The following is a 19,292-nucleotide window of genomic DNA, read 5'->3' as shown; positions in this document are numbered from 1 at the left end:
TTATGATTTCATTGCAGAGTAAATCAGGTACAAAATATTCCTTTTAAAGAATGTTTTATGAAGCAATTATACAATTTTGGGCTTGAACTTTAAAGTTTCAGATTCATAGATTATATGTCCTTGTGCAATATGCACAGAAATGTGTATGTGTTACACATATATACACATATATACAATACTCATGAATCTCCAGTATAAAGTGTATCGATAGGATTGTTTACACTGGGGAACAATTTGGAACACAATTTCTGTTGAATTTATTTTTATTTATTTTTATTTAATTTATCAGATTTGTATGCCGCCCCTCTCCGAAGACTCGGGGCGGCTAACAACAACAATAAAACAATATAAACAAATCCAATAATTTAAGTTAATTTAAAAACCCTAATTTAAGAAATCAAATATTCCTACAGACATACGATGCATAAATTTTATAAGCCTAGGGGAAAGGGAATGTCTCAATTCCCCCATGTCAGATGACAGAGGTGGGTTTTAAGGAGCTTACGAAAGGCAAGGAGGGTGGGGGCAACTCTGATATCTGGGGGGAGTTGGTTCCAAAGGGTCGGGGCCGCCACAGAGAAGGCTCTTCCCATGGGTCCCGCCAAACGACATTGTTTAGTTGACGGGACGCGGAGAAGGCCAACTCTGTGAGACCTAACTGGTCACTGGGATTCGTGCGGCAGAAGGCGGTCCTGGAGATATTCTGGTCCAATGCCATGAAGGGCTTTATAGGTCATAACCAACACTTTGAATTGTGACCAGAAACTGATCGGCAACCAATGCAGACTGCGGAGTGTTGGTGTAACATGGGCATATTTAGGAAAGCCCATGATAGCTCTCGCAGCTGCATTCTGCCTGATCTGAAGTTTCCAAACACTTTTCAAAGGTAGCCTCATGTAGAGAATTCGATTTTTGAGTTTTTTTATAGTTACTTAGGCATGCTGGTTTCAAAACTGTGGTTCTTCTACCACATCAACTTTTTTCTCTACACCTTATGAGAATGTGACCACTCTCCGTGGAATTGAGCATGGATCATAGGAAGCACTATTACCAAGACCCATTTCAATCTGGCTTCAGACTTGGCTACAGCACGGAAACTGCTTTGTCATATTTACTACTACATGTTTTTATTCTCTTTAACTTTCAATTTGTATTGGACAAAATAAATAAATAAATAAACTAAACAAACAAACAAATGTGCACGTTTTTGAAATTGCAATTTCAAAATATTTAAGTTGATGAAAAGTATAGATAGGTTAAGCTTACATGTTATCAGTCTGTTTACATTTTTAAATACTTCATTTTCAATAAATTAAAACTATATATTTTTCTTGAGCTGTATCTCAACCTGAAGATGGAATTTGAAAACTGAATATGCTCCCATCTAAAAATAGAGTAGGAAACAATGTGAAGATATAACGTCAGATATCATCGAGATTTTTGTCCTAATCTCCCTGTCATGCTAGTTTCCACTAGTACTTTTTTTTTTTTACAATTTCCCACTGTGAGAGAAAAACAATGTAGAATTGCCATTCAGCTGTAACCTGCAGTCACCCATGAGATATGAAATAACAACCTGAGAAAACAGCAATTGCTGTTACCTAACGGGTTATTTTGACCTGGATTTCTTTTATTCTCAGGTAGCAATCTGGTTGTATATTTCTGCTTGTGGAACATTTTGTCAGGGACATGAAGTTGATAGGTTACACTTTTGGATGGCATCCATCTTTGGCAAACTTTTATTTTAAGATGCTTGTCAGAAGGCTGCAGGAATATATTTTCCAGCATTATGTCTGTTGTGGTTAGCTCTGGCCCAGCTCCTGCCCCAAGGACTGTGGATGTGGGGGAGACATCCACATGCTGCAGGCCTGTTTTGCCCCCGGTGGAATCTGCTGATGAAGGCTCTTCTGACCAAGAAGACATGAGTGACAGGGAGGAGGAGAGTGTGGCAGACAGCTCAGAAGGAGATCAATTATCTAGCTCCTCCTTGGATTCGGAACAAGAGTTAACGATACAGCCAAGCATGCGGAGAGCGATGCATAGGCAACAACAACTGAGAGATTATTATCCAAGAAAATGAGGCCACCTGTGGTTGGGTGGGGGTGTGGTAATTAGTGAGGCTGCTATAAAGAGCAGCCTCTGCGTTTGGCCATTGTGGAGGATTATCTGATCATTGTGTTTCGTGACTGCTTTACTGACTTTGACCTTTTGTGTGCTGATTTTTCCCCGCTTTGAAACTAAACCAGAGCAAAGTGTGTTTCACTTTGTGAAAGAAGAAGGACTGTGAATTGCCTCCCAGCTGCAAGCTAAGTATCACAGAACTGATAAGGGACTTGTACAAATTACCAGTTTGTTTGGAGACCAGTGCTCTTTGCTATACCAAAAGAGGGCTTAGTTTAAGTGAATTTTCATTATAAAGAACATTGTTTTGAATTTTCAAACATGTATGTGTCTGAAATTTGTACCTGTGAATTTTTGGGAGGAGTCTACCAGAGAGCCCGACAGAACAAGGTCCAAATGAAAAAAGTATGTTTATTGTTTGTTCACTGCAATTATGGTAGAATTGCATTCAATAATCAAAGACCTCTTTAAATATCTCAATAGTTAAATATCCTGTGGTTTTCCTATCACTCTTATTTTTAATATAAATACGTAGGAATTTTGTCTGGTTTTGTCTCTGATGTTCCTGGGTTGCTGCTCCTTCCAAGTACTCTTGTTTTATTGGTTTTATTACTAATTTTATAACTATTGTGAATGTCAAATCAACCAAAACAATGAACGCATGCTATCTAGAATTTAATGTAAGCACTGTATGTTTTAGAGATAACATTAACTCCTGGAGTTCTGTTCAGTTTCAGTTTTTAAATAATTTCTTTAGTTTTATCTTCTGTTATGGTTTAATTAAAAACATTTTGTTGCACTTCAATATTTATAATATTGTTTTCAAGTATTTTTCCAAGGTTACATGCCAGATGTCTATTTACTATATAATATTGGATAGTATTTACCAATTTGGTCTAACATGTCTATTTTAGATTCTTGTCTAGTTCTGTCATGTTAGTAATATTTATCTTATATTGATCGTTTTGCAACTGTTGGGTTATTTTTGTATCATTTATCTTTTTTTAAAAAAGTTTCTAGCATTTTTTGAATACTCAGAAAATTGTATATAGGCAGAAGTCACCTGAAATTATATAACAGTTTGGAACTATATGGTCAAACAGATCTGCCTACATCATGAGATCATGAAAACAAATGGAAGTGAATTTAATACAGTGATGGGCTGCAATTTATTGGAGTTAAGAGAGAGGGTGGAATGCATGACAAAATGATATATAGGTATGATTTGATATATGATGATATCACTAAGACAAAGCAAGTCCTTTCAAACTAATGCACTTTTCAGATACTGAAGGAACACTAGTGAGTAACAAAGTGGCTTTTAATATTTAATGGGAGTGATTTTTTTTTGCTTCAAGACTATATAACTTTTTAATCCTTTTCACCCGGGGGAGGTTCATCTGACAATATAGAGTAGGTACAGAACATTTTATGGACTTGTTTTAAACTCATTAGATAATGCCAGCACCAATGGCACATTGTTCCATGACAAGTTAAATATAGTATCTATAATAACAATGCTTACAATCCAATAAAGGTTTCAGAAAGAAAGATGACCATTTTCTGTTTTATTCTTCTTTCTCCTCTTTTCATCTTTTAAAGATAAAAATGGAAAATTATTTGGAACTGAAAATATTATGAAATATGTACACATACTTATACTGTATTATAAAATAGTCACAAATAAAAATTTGATGATCTTGTTTCGTGAAAGTTGGAATGAAAATTATAATAATTTCCAAGGCAATAGCACTAGACTGAGAAAATCTGGATTTTGTTCAGTTTTTTTTTCTGAAATAAATGTCAGAAATGTTCTGCAAATAGTTTCAGATAGCCACATATACAGCAGATCTACATGAAATCAATCAAGAATATTTAGTGCTAATTTAGGTTATAATAAACTACAGTTTATCTTCTTTCTATAGTAGCATAATGAGAGCAAAAGACTATATAATAAATTACATAGGAAAATGAAGTTCCCCGCTACTTTCCCAAATTTAATAATTTCATCTAATAATTTCCCGCCGCATTGAATGGGATCTTCTATGTTAAAAACTAGGTCATCGGCGAATGCCTGAATCTTATATTCTTGATCTTTTATTTTCAGTCCTTTAATATCCTTATTAGTTCGAATCTGTATTAGTAAAATCTCTATAGCCAGTATAAATATCAATGGAGAGAGAGGACATCCTTTTTTGTGTATTGCAAAAATTGCAAATATGTCAATGTATATATTTTCTTGATTATGCTTTTTAAAACAAATTAATAAAAATTACTTAAAAGAGGGAAATGAAGTTCCCATAATTAGGCACATAACTATAAATCAGTGTGTACATGAATGAAATATGATAGTTACATATGTTCTGATATATTTCAATTCTACTGTGATGGTCACTGTCAATGTTCCTCATTTGTTACAGGTGACTGGTACGAACAACTGTATCCTCTCACAGTTACACTGAATGACTGTATTGGAGAAATGGTGACTAGGGCAAAAGAGTCAATGTCTTTTGTTCTGCTTCAGGAACTGGCATGTTGTTTGCCACAGTGCTTAATGTTGACATTAAGAAGAGATATCGTCTTCAGTCAAGCAGTAGGTGTTTTCTTTTGATAATCCTTTATTTTATTGAAAAGTAATAGATGTATTTGTATTTATTAGATTTGTATGCCGCCCTTCTCCGAAGACTCGGGGCGGCTAACAACAATAAAAAAGATAATGTGAACAAATCTAATATTAAAAATAATCTTAAAAACCCCAATTTAAAGACCCAATCATACATACAAGCATACCACGTATAAATTCTATAAGCCATGGGGAAAGGGAAAAAATTTCAGTTCCCCTATGCCTGACGACAGAGGGGGGTTTTAAGGAGCTTGCGAAAGGCAAGGAGGGTGGGGGCAACTCTGATATCTGGGGGGAGCTGGTTCCAGAGGGTCGGGCTGCCACAGAGAAGGCTCTTCTCCTGGGTCCCGCCAAACGACATTGTTTAGTCGACGGGACCCGGAGAAAGCCAACTCTGTGGGACCTAACCGGTCGCTGGGATTCGTGCGGCAGAAGGCGGTCCCAGAGATATTCTGGTCCGATGCGATGAAGGGCTTTATAGGTCATAACCAACACTTTGAATTGTGACCGGAAATTGATTGGCAACCAATGCAGACTGCAGAGTGTTGGTGTAACATGGGCATACCTTGGGAAGCCCATGATTGCTCTCGCAGCTGCATTCTGCACGATCTGAACTTTCCAAACACTTTTCAAAGGTAGCCCCATGTAGAGAGCATTACAGTAGTCGAACATCGAGGTGATGAGGGCATGAGTGACTGGGAGCAGTGAGTCCCGGTCCAGATAGGGCCACAACTGGTGCACCAGGCGAACCTGGGCAAACGCCCCCCTCTCCACAGCTGAAAGGTGTTTCTCTAATGTGAGCTGTGGATCGAGGAGGACGCCCAAGTTGCGGACCCTCTCTGAGGGGGTCAATAATTCCCCCCCTCCAGGGTTATGGACGGACAGATGGAATTGTCATTGGGAGGCAGAACCCACAGCCACTCTGTCTTATCCGGGTTGAGTTTGAGTCTGTTGACACCCATCCAGACCCCAACAGCCTCCAGGCACCGGCACATCACTTCCACTGCTTCGTTGACTGGGCATGGGGTGGAGATGTATAACTAGGTATCATCCGCATACCGATGATACCTCATCCCATGCCCCTGGATGATCTCACCCAGCGGTTTCATGTAGATATTGAATAGTAGGGGGGAGACAGCAAAGAATATTTTCATTACTCTGAAGCATCCTTCTTCAACCTGGTTTCGTATCACTGTGTTGAACTATAACTCTCATCATCTTCAATCAGCAAGTTAGTTGGGAATTTTGAAAATTGTAGTACAACACATCAAAGAGTTCAGTCTCTCCAATGACATGTTCCTTTTGCTCTCCATTGATAATTCATGGCCTTCTTGCAAGACACAACCTTGAGTGCCTGCTTATGAGGTATATCCATTGCAAGAGTATTCTCCTGACAAAATGTTAGTCAGATGTAATGCTTACCACGTATTTTAGATATTCAGGCACGAGATTATTTATTATAAAATGCTCCTTTTGTCAATCCATTTGAAGCCAACATTCCCATCTTGGATGTATTTCTCTGATAAGTTCTGCAATATTGAACAGTGTTTGTTTATTTACTTCAATAAGTCACTTTATTCCTTTTCATGGTGATTAAGTAAATAAGTAAATAACCAACAAACCACACAAGTAGATACTTAGAGACAACTATGGGACATTATTGTTTCAATAAAATTGAGCACTTCAACACTGCTAAAAAAAACCCCATAAGCATAAATCGACATTATTTGTCTATAATATCTGTCACTTAGCCCTCCTGAAAGAACTATAAAAATTTCAAGTCATTTCAATAATTGAACGGTCCTTATTAATGATAATAAAGTAATATTAAGGATTTAAATTAATTTTATAATAATTAGTATTCTATCACTGTCTAAGCAAGGAACAGTCTTTTGTCTATATCAGAGGTCCCCAAACTTGGCAACTTTAAGACTTGTGGATTTCAAAACTCAGAATTCTCCAGCCAGCATGATGACTGGAGAATTCTGGCAGTTGAAGTCCACAAGTTTTAAAATTGCCAAGTTTGAAGACCTCTTGTCTATATAGCAGTGATGGTGAACCTATGGCATACAAATCTAATAAATTATTATTATTATTTATTCTGCCGGAGTGTTTCAACCGCCTGTAATTACAGGGTAATTAGTCCAGGAAGACACACACCACGCGATAAAAGGAAAACCCAAAAGTTTTTATAGACAGAAAAACAGAAACAGCTCCCTTTTTAAATGTCAAAGGGATTTTCTGGTACACACAAGGCACAGGTTAAATGCAATCCAATTGCTCACCCAATAACTGGGAAATTGAGTCCAATTCTAAAGTCCCGAGAGTCCACACGCAATCTTGAACAGCACAAAAACCACGATCTGGACGAAACAATGAATCAGATAAACTGCCATGAGGCTAAAACACCAGGTTGCACTTTTATCTGTAGCACTAATTACAGCAGCCCCACCCAACCAAAGGCGGCCTCATTTTTTCTTGTAACAATCCTTCAGTTGTTGTCTCCTATGCATCACTCTGCGCATCCTTGGATGTGTCATTAATTCTTGTTCAGAATCCAAGGATGATACAGATGATTGGGCTGTCTGCCAAACTCCCCTCTTCCCTGTCACTCTTATACATTTTGCTTTCATCGTAAACCACTTATTAAATTTACCAACCAACTCGCAAGCCCAAATGTATTTGTTTTCAATTATCACTTGAAGAACCAAAAATTACACGTTCAATCAAAGTAGCATAACAATAACTATATTTATAATGAAATAAATAAAAGGCACATCTTAAGACTAGAACTGGCACCTAATAACCCTTCTGAAGCTCTGATTTGTAACTATCATAAGCATCATTAGCCATATTAATATGATCTGATGGAAATTTGTTCTTTAGATTTGTAGCCCCTTTTCTAGAAATTCCAAATGGCATATATAGCACACTCTTCTGCACCATCTGCATCAACACTCCCTCAAAGAACAAACCAAATACGTCTGGTGGGAAATTATTACCCAAAGTTACCCAGTAAACTATGGTTGAGGGTAGATTTGAGTTTGTGGGTTCTGAACATGATTTTGAATGTATGTATGTATGACATCAGGAAGCTACTAGCTTAATACTAGATTAATAAAGAACCAAGAACTTATATTCTCTTTCCTGCCACTTATCCATATTCTTTCAAGACTAATTTCTATTTATTTATGTATTTATTTATTGGATTTATATGCCGCCCCTCTCCGCAGACTCGGGGCGGCTAACAACAGTAATAAAACAGCATATAATAATAATCCAATACTAAAAACAGTTAAAAACCCATTATTATAAAAACCAAACATACATACACATATTCCATGCATAAAATTGTAGAGGCCTAGGGGAAAGAGTATCTCAATTCCCCCATACCTGGCGGCAGAGGTGGGTTTTAAGCAGCTTATGAAAGCAGCTTATTCTATGGCAAGAATATAATAATAATAATAATAATAATAATTATTATTATTATTATTATTATTATTATTATTATTATTATTTAAATTTATTAGATTTGTATGCCGTCCCTCTCCAAAGACTCGGGGCAGCTCACAATGATAAAAACAATATTATAGTGACACAAATCTAATATTAAAGAGAAATAACTAAAACCCTATCATATTAAAAACCAGACAACACATACATACCAAACATAAATTATAAGGAGCCTGGGGGAAAGAAGTCTCTAATCCCCCATATACTGAACATTTGATCCAATGGCTCTAATTTGATTTACATAAAATGTTACAATAATTTCAACTTTTGGCTGAAGCAATTAATATATCTGTTTGTGTGGTTATTGTCATTAATCTAGCTTGCTGGATTGATCTGTGGATTCATCATCAAGTTACACTCCAGTTTACGCGATCAAGGCTTTCTCCAGCAACTTCATTCAGTGGGCCTAATTGTTCAGTATGAAGGGCTTCTCAGTACATATAGTAAGTATTCACCTCAGATAACTAATTATTCACTCCCAGAATAGCTTTACTCTCAGAGCAACTAAAGAGTGTAGGGAAGAGTACAGTAAAGAGAGATGAAGCGGAAGAGATACCTAGAAGGCCAAACTGGTAGCGATTCGCTGGTGACGTCATTGTGAAACCAGATCAATTGGTGCCAGTCCATGGGCACCGCCATCTTTTTTTGAAAAAATTTTTGGCTCCCCCCCCCCCTTCTGAGCATGTGCAGAAGCCGAGTTCTGGCACTATGCATGCAGTCGCCATTTTTTTTTCCTTTCCACCCCAGATTTTTCATTCATGTGTGTGCAAATTGTGTATGCGCCTAGTACCCATGTGACCTCCACACTGATTATTACATGGTGCTTTACATGGATCTATTCTTACCATCAATGGGGAAAATCCTAAAGGAATCAAGATGCTCCATGAAGAGCTTGGATGAAAAGAAATACTAGGACAGCGATGGTGAACCTTTTGGCACCGAGTGCCCAAACTGGAACATGTGTGCATGTGCGTGAATGTGCATACAGAATGGCCAGCTGGTGCCATTTTATGGGTGGTTTCTGATTATTTTCAGGTCATGCATGGCATTGGACCAGAGTACCTCCGGAATCGCCTGCTACCGCACGAATCCCAGAGACCGATAAGGTCCCACAGAGTTGGCCTTCTCCGGGTCCCATCGACCAAACAATGTCGTTTGGCAGGCCCCAGGGGAAGAGCCTTCTCTGTGGCAGCCCCGGCCCTCTGGAATCAACTCCCCCCCGGAGATTAGAACAGCCCCCACACTACTTGTCTTTACTCAAGACCCATCTATACTGCCAGGCATGGGGGAGTTGAGACACCTTTCCCCCAGGCTTTTTTATATTTATGTTTGGGTATGTATATGTTGTTTGCTTTTTAAAATATGATAGGGTTTTATGTGCTTTTTAATATTAGATTTGTTTTCGCTGGAATATTGTTTTTATTATTGTTGTGAGCCGCCCCGAGTCTTTGGAGAGGAGCGGCATACAAATCTAATAAATTGAATTGAATTGAATTTTCCGGGACTTTTTTCAGACTGTTTTCTGGGCCATTTTCAGGCTGTTTTCTAGCTCCCAGGAAGAGCAACTGGCTAGTGCACATGTGCAGGTTGGAAATCAGAAGAACAGCTGCCAATCAGGCATGTGCCCCTAGAGAGAGCTTTGCGTGCCACTTCTGACACGTGTGCCCTAGGTTCGCCATGACAGTACTAGGGTATGCTTTAAATCAGATAAGTCAAACACAAAGTCCACAAACCAGATCGAAGATGGCGAAGGACCAACCCGTGCTGCCCTGGCTCCAGCCCAACCCAGCCATGCTCACCCAGTCAGCTGCAATGACCAGGCCATGCCCATCCTGTCCCCCTCCCCAAGGACACACAAAATCCTGATACAACCCACAATGAGTTTGACACCCCTGCTTTAGACTGACAATGTGGAGCATACCAAAATCAACAAAGTTGGTAGTGAATTCATCAAAAGAGGGAAGAAGATCTTAAACTACAAACTCAATGGTGGAAATCTGCCAAAACAATTAATACCAAGCATTAGATATACTGTATAACTGGAATAAAGGATTCGACTCAAGCTGATCTAGAAGCGGTGGATAGAAAGATCAGAAAAATAATACAATGAATCATGCCCTTTATCCATACAGCAATGTTGACAAGAGTCTATTTTTCAAGGAGCACTGGAGGATTGGGAATGTTGCAAGCACACCAGACTGTTGAAGAAGGAAAAAAAGGATACTGGAAGAATATCTAAGGATTCACTGAAGCTAGTACATCCCAAGATTTATTGAATACCAAAGTGACCAAATTGGCTTTTAAGAAAAATCAAATGAAAAGTAGAAAAGAGACATGGCAAGACAAAGTATTACATAGCCAGTACACAAAAAACTTAGCAAACAAGCAGATAACAACAATAGACAAGATTAAGACTGGACCAGAATATCTCTGAGACCGCCTGCTGCCGCAAGAATCCCAGCGACCGATTAGGTCCCACAGAGTGGACCTTCTCCGGGTCCCGTCAACTAAACAATGTCGGTTGGCGGGCCCCAGGGGAAGAGCCTTCTCTGTGGCAGCCCCAACCCTCTGGAACCAACTCCACCCGGAGATTAGAACTGCCCCTACTCTCCTTGCCTTTCGTAAGCTCCTTAAGACCCACCTTTGTCGTCAGGCATGGGGGAACTGAGACATCTCCCCCGGGCATATACAATTTATGAATGGTATGTCTGTATGTATGTTTCTTTAGAAAATGGGGTTTTTAAAATATTTTTAAACTGTAATTTAGATTTGTTGTAAATTGTTTCACTTTGTTGTGAGCCGCCCCGAGTCTGCAGAGAGGGGCGGCATATAAATCTAAATAATAAATAAATAAATAAGACATTTGAAGAAAGAGACAAAAAGGCTAATTCTGGCTGCACCACTTGGTATTGACAAAATCACTATATGTCAGTTGCAAAAGACAGATTTTCTTAGAACAGCTTACATTCTGGGACAGTATCTTTAACATCATCAAACAACGTCTGTCTATCCCAGATACTTAGAAAGGATGCAATAGGTTAGGGGTGTCAAATTCAAGGCCCACGCCTCGTTTTTTGTCTGGACTGCCTCCTGCAGCACAAGCCTGGCCAAAATAGTGCCGGCCAAAACTGCTGCAGGACACCGCCCAGGCTGAAAATAGGAAATGTGGAGTCTGTGCCCCATTTTGGCTGACAGGGTGCTGCAAGAGGTGTCTTTCCTGGCCAGACCACATAGGAGAACTACAATGCTTAATGCAGCCCTTGAAGAAACACTCTGTACTAGGTGGACAAAAATACCAGATCCAGTCTAAATATCTGGCTGTGTAACCAACCATAATAAACAAAATTTCCATCTCTCAATTACAAAAGGCCACATTATTTGGATCTGAAAATGTACTATGTCAATGCGTTACAGTGTCTTATATTGTTGGAAAGAACTTGATGCAAATGAAATCCAACATCAGCCAAAGAACTGCAGCTATAATTTTACAATGTTGTATATAATAATATCCTAAGAATCTGAATGGTGGCTTTTATGCAATAATGAGGAAAAAGATGGATTTATTCACAGAATGTGCTCATAGTGGGTTCGCATAACATACCCTGCCAGATTAAACAAACCTTATTTATGGCTTGGTGCAGTTATACTGCACTGCAGTATGTCAACCTAGATCTAGGTCTGCATCTGCTTTGGTGAATAAATGTCTCAAAATATTGCTAGTATGGTAGGAAAACAGAGATTTACTTAGAAGTTGTAGAACATAACAAATATCCAGAGACCTCTAGTTAATAATGCAAATAAAGAAACCCATAGTAAGCAAATAATTAGAGGGAAGAATTATCACTTTTTTAAACACATGGTAAAAGTTGATATAGTTTAATCTTAAAAACTGACCTCTATACAGTGATACCTCATCTTACAAACGCCTCATCATACAAACTTTTCAAGATACAAACCCGGGGTTTAAGATTTTTTTGCCTCTTCTTACAAACTATTTTCACCTTACAAACCCACCGCTGGGATTCCCCGCCTCCGGACTTCCATTGCCAGCAAAGCACCGGTTTTTGTGCTGCTGGGATTTCCCTGAGGCTTCCCTCCATGGGAAACCCCACCTCCGGACTTCCGTTGCCAGCGAAGCACTTGTTTTTGCAATGCTGGGATTCCCCTGCTGGGATTCCCCTGCTGGGATTCCCCTGCAGCATTGCAAAAACACAGAAGTCCAGAGGTGGGGTTTCCTATGGAGGGGAACCTCAGGAGAATCCTAGCAGCACAAAAATGGGCGCTTTGGCTGGCAAAAGGGTTGAATTTTGGGCTTGCACACATTAATCGCTTTTCCATTGATTCCTATGCGAAGCATTGTTTCATCTTACAAACTTTTCACCTTAAGAACCTTATCCCGGAACTAATTAAGTTTGTAAGACAAGGTATCACTGTATTTGATTTACATTTTTCCTTTAAACCAAGCAGAGTATCTAGTCATATATATTTTATTTTAGGTTTTTTTCAATTTAAAGTTGTTTTTTTCATTATAGGTGATGAAATTGGGATGCTAGAAGATATGGCTGTGGGAATATCAGACTTACAAAAAGTCATGTTTAAAATAACTGAAACTAAATCAGATGATCTACTGCCTGTTATAACAGGAAGACGGTATGTATTCTGTTCTTTTCAAAAATGTTAACTTGATATAGCACCAAAAAAAATTGAAGAGGAAATTATGTGATGTTTAAGAAAGAGGCAGAAATCAGGATGAACAACTTTTAAGCAAATTGCAGCGGACAGGATGTTCTGTTTAAGGAAATTGCAGGTTTCATTGAGTAGAGAAACTCCTTTGATTTTAATTGTGTAATTTTATATTGTCAAAAATGAAGAGAGGAGAATAGGTGTTTTTCTTTTTATATGAAAAACACTCAGCAGTATGTCTTCTGATGTTTGAATATAGGTGGGGTTTTTTTGCTATCTAGACCAAACCTGGCATAGGCCCAACAAAAGATTACAATTACAGGTAGTCTTCAAGATGTGACTATAAGGAGTTTGCCCATTTTAGTCGCATGTTGCAATGACCATTAATAAAAGGTCTCATCTAATAACCCAACATCACTGCTTTCTCCTATGCAATTGTTAAACAAACATGCAGGTCATTAAGTGGAACACTGAGTCTTTCAGGGCAGACCTTGGATTGCTCCAATCGGCTAAACTGGCTATTCAGCCAGGCAAGGGAGCCTAAAGCTGGTCAGCATCTTTGGTAGCCAGTTACAGACTGTAGGCTGAGGCCTACTTCCCATCTGGCCACCCCAGGGGTTTGCAGGGCTCTATCTGCTACTCAGCCAACTCCAGGGTCCAGCAGTACACAACTTATCTTTTTGTTTTTTGGAGAGAGTCCAGTCGATCAAACATGAGACTCAATTTTGTTGTAGAGGTTGCCGGCCTCATAGCAACTTTGTGCTATTCTCCTAGCAAATAGTATTTACACTCTACAAACATTTATTAATTAATTAATTGATTGATTGATTGATTGATTGATTGGATTTGTATGCCGCCGCTCTCCGCAGACTCGGGGGGGGCTAACAACAGCAGTAAAACAGTACATAACAAAATCCAATACTAAAAACAGTTAAAAACCCATTATATAAAAACCAAACATACATACAGACATATCATGCATAGAATTGTAAAGGCCTAGGGGCAAAGTGCATCTCAGTTCCCCCATGCCTGGCGGCAGAGGTGGGTTTTAAGCAGCTTACGAAAGGCAAGGAGGGTGGGGGCAATTCTAATCTCTGGGGGGAGTTGGTTCCAGAGGGTCGGGGCCGCCACAGAGAAGGCTCTTCCTCTGGGTCCCACCAAGCGACATTGTTTGGTTGACGGGACCCGGAGAAGACCCACTCTGTGGGACCTAACTGGTCGCTGGGATTCGTGCAGCAGAAGGCGGTCCCTCCTTAAAAAACAGAGCCTTCATAAACAAATAGAGCCTCCTTAACTAAGCGACTGATAGTAAGTTGAGACATTATTGCTATCATGTCTCAATTAAAATATCACAGCATGTCAAAAATACATTTCCTGCATTTTCAGACTTAGTGACTCTATGACAAAGGAAGAAACATTATAGAAAATCTTGTTTTAGGAACAGGCCTTTTGCCAAGCAGGTTTCTTAATGACCAATTACCAACTCGGAGTACAATATGATGTGCAGAAAGTTTCTGCTAATGAAATACGCTATGGTTTGGGGAAACAGGATTGCCATAAGAATCATGGTAAGGGACATAGAAACATAGAAGACTGGCGGCAGAAAAAGACCTCATTATCCATCTAGTCTGCCCTTATACTATTTTCTGTATTTTATCTTAGCATGGATATATGTTTATCCCAGACATGTTTAAATTCAGTTACTGTGGATTTACCAACCACGTCTGCTGGAAGTTTGTTCCAAGGATCTACTACTCTTTCAGTAAAATAATATTTTCTCATGTTGCTTTTGATCTTTCCCCCAACTAACTTCAGATTGTGTCCCCTTGTTCTTGTGTTCACTTTCCTATTAAAAACACTTCCCTCCTGGACCTTATTTAACCCTTTAACATATTTAAATGTTTCGATCATGTCCCCCCCTTTTCCTTCTGTCCTCCAGACTATACAGATTGAGTTTATTAAGTCTTTCCTGATACGTTTTATGCTTAAGACCTTCCACCATTCTTGTAGCCCGTCTTTGGACCCGTTCAATTTTGTCAATGTCTTTTTGTAGGTGAGGTCTCCAGAACTGAACACAGTATTCCAAATGTGGGACCTTCTGTTAGTGGAGTTCCATTAATTTTTTAAACAAATGTTCTGTTTCTGGGGGAGCCATAGCTGTCTTGCACTCCACTCTATTCCATTCAAACCCCTGTAAGAGCAGCTAGCATAGATTACATCAGTGCAATTAAATATTATTGCAGAGTTTCCAAACCCTATAGTGGCACAGCCTTTTAAAATGATAAATGATTTTTGGGTGTGATGCACTCCCTGAATAAAATTAATGAGCCATTACCCTTTGTTCCAGTGAATGAAGGAGCTATCAGTTCAGCAAGTGTCAGTTTAGCATTATGTGAGTTTCTTCTCCCATTTATTATTTCCTGTACATAAATTGGAGTCCTGCTAGAACTCAATCCCAGGAGGAACACGTTCTGGCAGCAATTCAGCTTTACATGCACAACCCATGGAGAACTCTGGCTTTGTGTGGGGAATCTTGTCGGGTGGTAGGAAAAGCAAGTAGGATGCTTGGCTGCATAGCTAGAGGTATAACAAGCAGGAAGAGGGAGATTGTGATCCCCTTATATAGAGCGCTGGTGAGACCACATTTGGAGTACTGTGTTCAGTTCTGGAGACCTCACCTACAAAAAGATATTGACAAAATTGAACAGGTCCAAAGACGGGCTACAAGAATGGTGGAAGGTCTTAAGCATAAAACGTATCAGGAAAGACTTCATGAACTCAATCTGTATAGTCTGGAGGACAGAAGGAAAAGGGGGGACATGATCGAAACATTTAAATATGTTAAAGGGTTAAATAAGGTTCAGGAGGGAAATGTTTTTAATTTAAAAAGTGAAACAAGAACAAGGGGACACAATCTGAAGTTAGTTGGGGGAAAGATCAAAAGCAACATGAGAAAATATTATTTTACTGAAAGAGTAGTAGATCCTTGGAACAAACTTCCAACAGATGTGGTTGGTAAATCCACAATAACTGAATTTAAACATTCCTGGGATAAACATATATCCATTGTAAGATAAAATACAGGAAATAGTATAAAGGCAGACTAGATGGACCATGAGGTCTTTTTCTGCCGTCAGTCTTCTATGTTTCTGTTTCTAACACAGATTATTGCTGGAACTTATTCTCACAGCTGGCTTGTCCACACAGACTAAACTGAGTTCTCACGGGGCTAAAGCTTTGTTTGCACAAGACATAGGCCTAGACATCAACATTGTTGTAAGGAGTATCTACAACCTACATGGATCATAATGGAGATATTGACCTCTCCAGGTTCCTAAGAGGTCAGTAAGGGGCGTACATAAGTGCACTAGTGTGCCTTTCGTCCCCTGTCCAATTGTCTTTCCTTTATCTCATATCTCATATATATTTTCTTCCTTTCATATATCTTCTCCTCTATTTTTACATATTATCTTTATATATATTACTTCATGTCTATTCTCTTCCATATGTATTGTGTATTGAAACATAGAAACATAGAAGTCTGACGGCAGAAAAAGACCTCATGGTCCATCTAGTCTGCCCTTATACTATTTTCTGTATTTTATCTTAGGATGGATATATGTTTATCCCAGGCATGTTTAAATTCAGTTACTGTGGATTTATCTACCACATCTGCTGGAAGTTTGTTCCAAGGATCTACTACTCTTTCAGTAAAATAATATTTTCTCATGTTGCTTTTGATCTTTCCCCCAACTAACTTCAGATTGTGTCCCCTTGTTCTTGTGTTCACTTTCCTATTAAAAACACTTCCCTCCTGGACCTTATTTAACCCTTTAATATATTTAAATGTTTCGATCATGTCCCCCCTTTTCCTTCTGTCCTCCAGACTATACAGATTGAGTTCATGAAGTCTTTCCTGATACGTTTTATGCTTAAGACCTTCCACCATTCTTGTAGCCCGTCTTTGGACCCGTTCAATTTTGTCAATATCTTTTTGTAGGTGAGGTCTCCAGAACTGAACACAGTATTCCAAATGTGGTCTCACCAGCATTCTATATAGTGGGATCATAATCTCCCTCTTCCTGCTTGTTATACCTCTAGCTATGCAGCCAAGCATCCTACTTGCTTTCCCTACCGCCTGACTGCACTGTTCACCCATTTTGAGACTGTCAGAAATCACTACCCCTAAATCCTTTTCTTTTGAAGTATTTGCCAACACTGAACTGCCAATACAATACAATATTGCAGTGTTTTTCAACCAGTGGGCCGAGGCACACTAGTGTACCGCGAGACATGGTCAGGTGTGCCACGAAGAAGGAAGCTCAGGTTCCAATCTCGCAACTTTTTGCTGAGAGAGAGAGAGAGAAAGAAAGAGAGAGAAAGAAAGAAAGAGTGAGAGGGAAAGAAGGCAAGAGAGAGAGAGAAAGAGAGAAAATGAGAGAAAAGGGGAAAGAGCAAGAGAAATGAGCGAAAAAGGGAGGAAAAAAAGAGAAATGAGAAAATGATTGAGGCAGAGAATGAGAGGAAAGAGAGAGAAACAAAAGAGAGAGAGAAGTGACTCTTGATTTAAAGCATATTATAAAAAAGCACCCAAAGAATAAGAGAGAAAAAAAACCCAGCCCTCACTTAATTTTGGAAATGGTTCAAGAGTGTGTATACACACACACACACAAGTGGGGGAGGAGACAGGGATGGAAAAAGAGAGGAGAGTGTCTTAGATTGTCATTTTGTGTCATTTTGGTTGGTGGTGTGCCCCAGGATTTTGTAAATGTAAAAAATGTGCCGCGGCTCAAAAAAGGTTGAAAATCACTGGTGTATTGGACGAATGAATGAATGAATGAATGAATGAATGAATAAATAAATAAATAAATAAATAAATAAATATCTAGGTGTATTCTATCCTGAGAAAATGACACTGTTGTGAAACCATGGCAGGCCAAACTATAAAATAAAACCTAAATTAGGCCTCTTGATCAAAGCAGCAGTCCTCCAGTTCATAAGCAGAAAGGAAAAGAGAAGTATAGCTCCAGATTTTAAGACATTCTTGCTCTCTTCTCTCCGCCGTACCTGCTATACTTCTATCTCTTTCCCTCTCTCCACTTTAAATATCAATGCATTTTGAAACGTATGCAAGATAGCTTCGTTTCATTCATTTAATACAGCTGTCTTTATATCCTAGTGTCCTTTTGCTCTTCTCTGCTCATGGGATCTTGGAGTCTATGTTGTGAGCCACCCTGAGTCTTCGGAGAGGAGCGGCATACAAATCTAATAAATAAATAAAAGTAAATAAATAAAATAAAGCTAGGGGAAATGTAAAAGGCAGAGGCTTCCAGGAATTCACTTCTATCTCCTTTCTACTCTAACTCTCAATTTTGCAGACTCACTCAGCATTACACAACATCTTCAAAATATAAAAGAACCAATTCTGCTTTGCAGGACAAATGTATTTACACACATACACAGTACAGGGCATTAAAAAGTACAAAATAAATAGAATTAACAAGAACATTAGCAACAATATACTGTACATTCAAAATACTATATAGTTAGCAGTGTTCCCTCTAATTTTTGGGGTGGGTGGGCGGAAAAGTATAGTGTCTGAGCGGCAGTCCCTTCAGGACTGGGCGGCACAGAAATAATAAACAAACAAACAAACAAAAAACCCACCCTGTTTTGCCTCAGAGAATTTCAAAATAAAATACTGTACTGTGTGTCTATAACAGTGAGCTCATAATAGGGCAACTCTATCAATATCAAAATGCCACTTAAATAGTTGAGCTAGTTTCAAACTAGATTTTGATTTTCTTTCTCTCTTCCTTACTCCCATTCTTTTTCTTTCTCTTTTCCTTCCTCTCTTTTTTCTATCTGTTTCTCTCTCTTCCTCTCTCTCTCCTTCCCTCTCACTCTTTCCCTCTCGGCTTCTGGGCAGGTTTGGAAAACTCTGAGTTGATGATGATTTTTAAGTGAGCGATTGCTCACTGCTCAGCTTAGAGGGAACTATGATAATTAGAGCTGAATAAGTTTGAATAGAAAGTTTGTTCAAGCTGAGTCTAGCTCTTGATCTCTATACGAATATGTCCATGAATTTTTCTGGTCAGTATTGTGGAAGTAGTTTGTTTAGCCTTCTCAAGAGATTTTTTAAAAAAATTCCCCAGTCCAGCCTATCAGCCAGGGACACTGCTCATTTACTGGTAATCAGGTCCAAACATAGGCACTATTTAAATGTTTCAAGATAACTATAATACTCTAAATGCTACCACATACTTTGTATGGAAAGGGACAGAGAAATAAACATGAATTAATGCTAAAAAGGGAAATAATTTTAGCTTTTGGTTTTGTTTTAAATTTATAT

The 19,292-nt window shown here is 38.8% G+C and overlaps 1 protein-coding gene across 5 annotated transcripts in view; it reads left to right on the top strand.

Annotated features, from left to right (window-relative positions):
* The window catches only part of INPP4B (inositol polyphosphate-4-phosphatase type II B), a 270,218-nt gene that overhangs the window by 193,708 nt on the left and 57,218 nt on the right, over nt 1-19,292 (top strand). For all 5 annotated transcript variants that reach the window (XM_070757759.1, XM_070757756.1, XM_070757758.1 and 2 more), the window contains 3 exons: nt 4,542-4,714; nt 8,577-8,700; nt 12,790-12,907. In XM_070757759.1, coding sequence (XP_070613860.1) covers nt 4,542-4,714; nt 8,577-8,700; nt 12,790-12,907 — 415 coding nt within the window. The remainder of the gene's footprint in view (nt 1-4,541; nt 4,715-8,576; nt 8,701-12,789; nt 12,908-19,292) is intronic.

Source organism: Erythrolamprus reginae, chromosome 7 (genome assembly GCF_031021105.1).
Source record: "Erythrolamprus reginae isolate rEryReg1 chromosome 7, rEryReg1.hap1, whole genome shotgun sequence".
Taxonomy (NCBI): Eukaryota; Metazoa; Chordata; class Lepidosauria; order Squamata; family Dipsadidae; genus Erythrolamprus; species Erythrolamprus reginae.
This window is presented reverse-complemented; position numbering and strand designations above follow the sequence as displayed.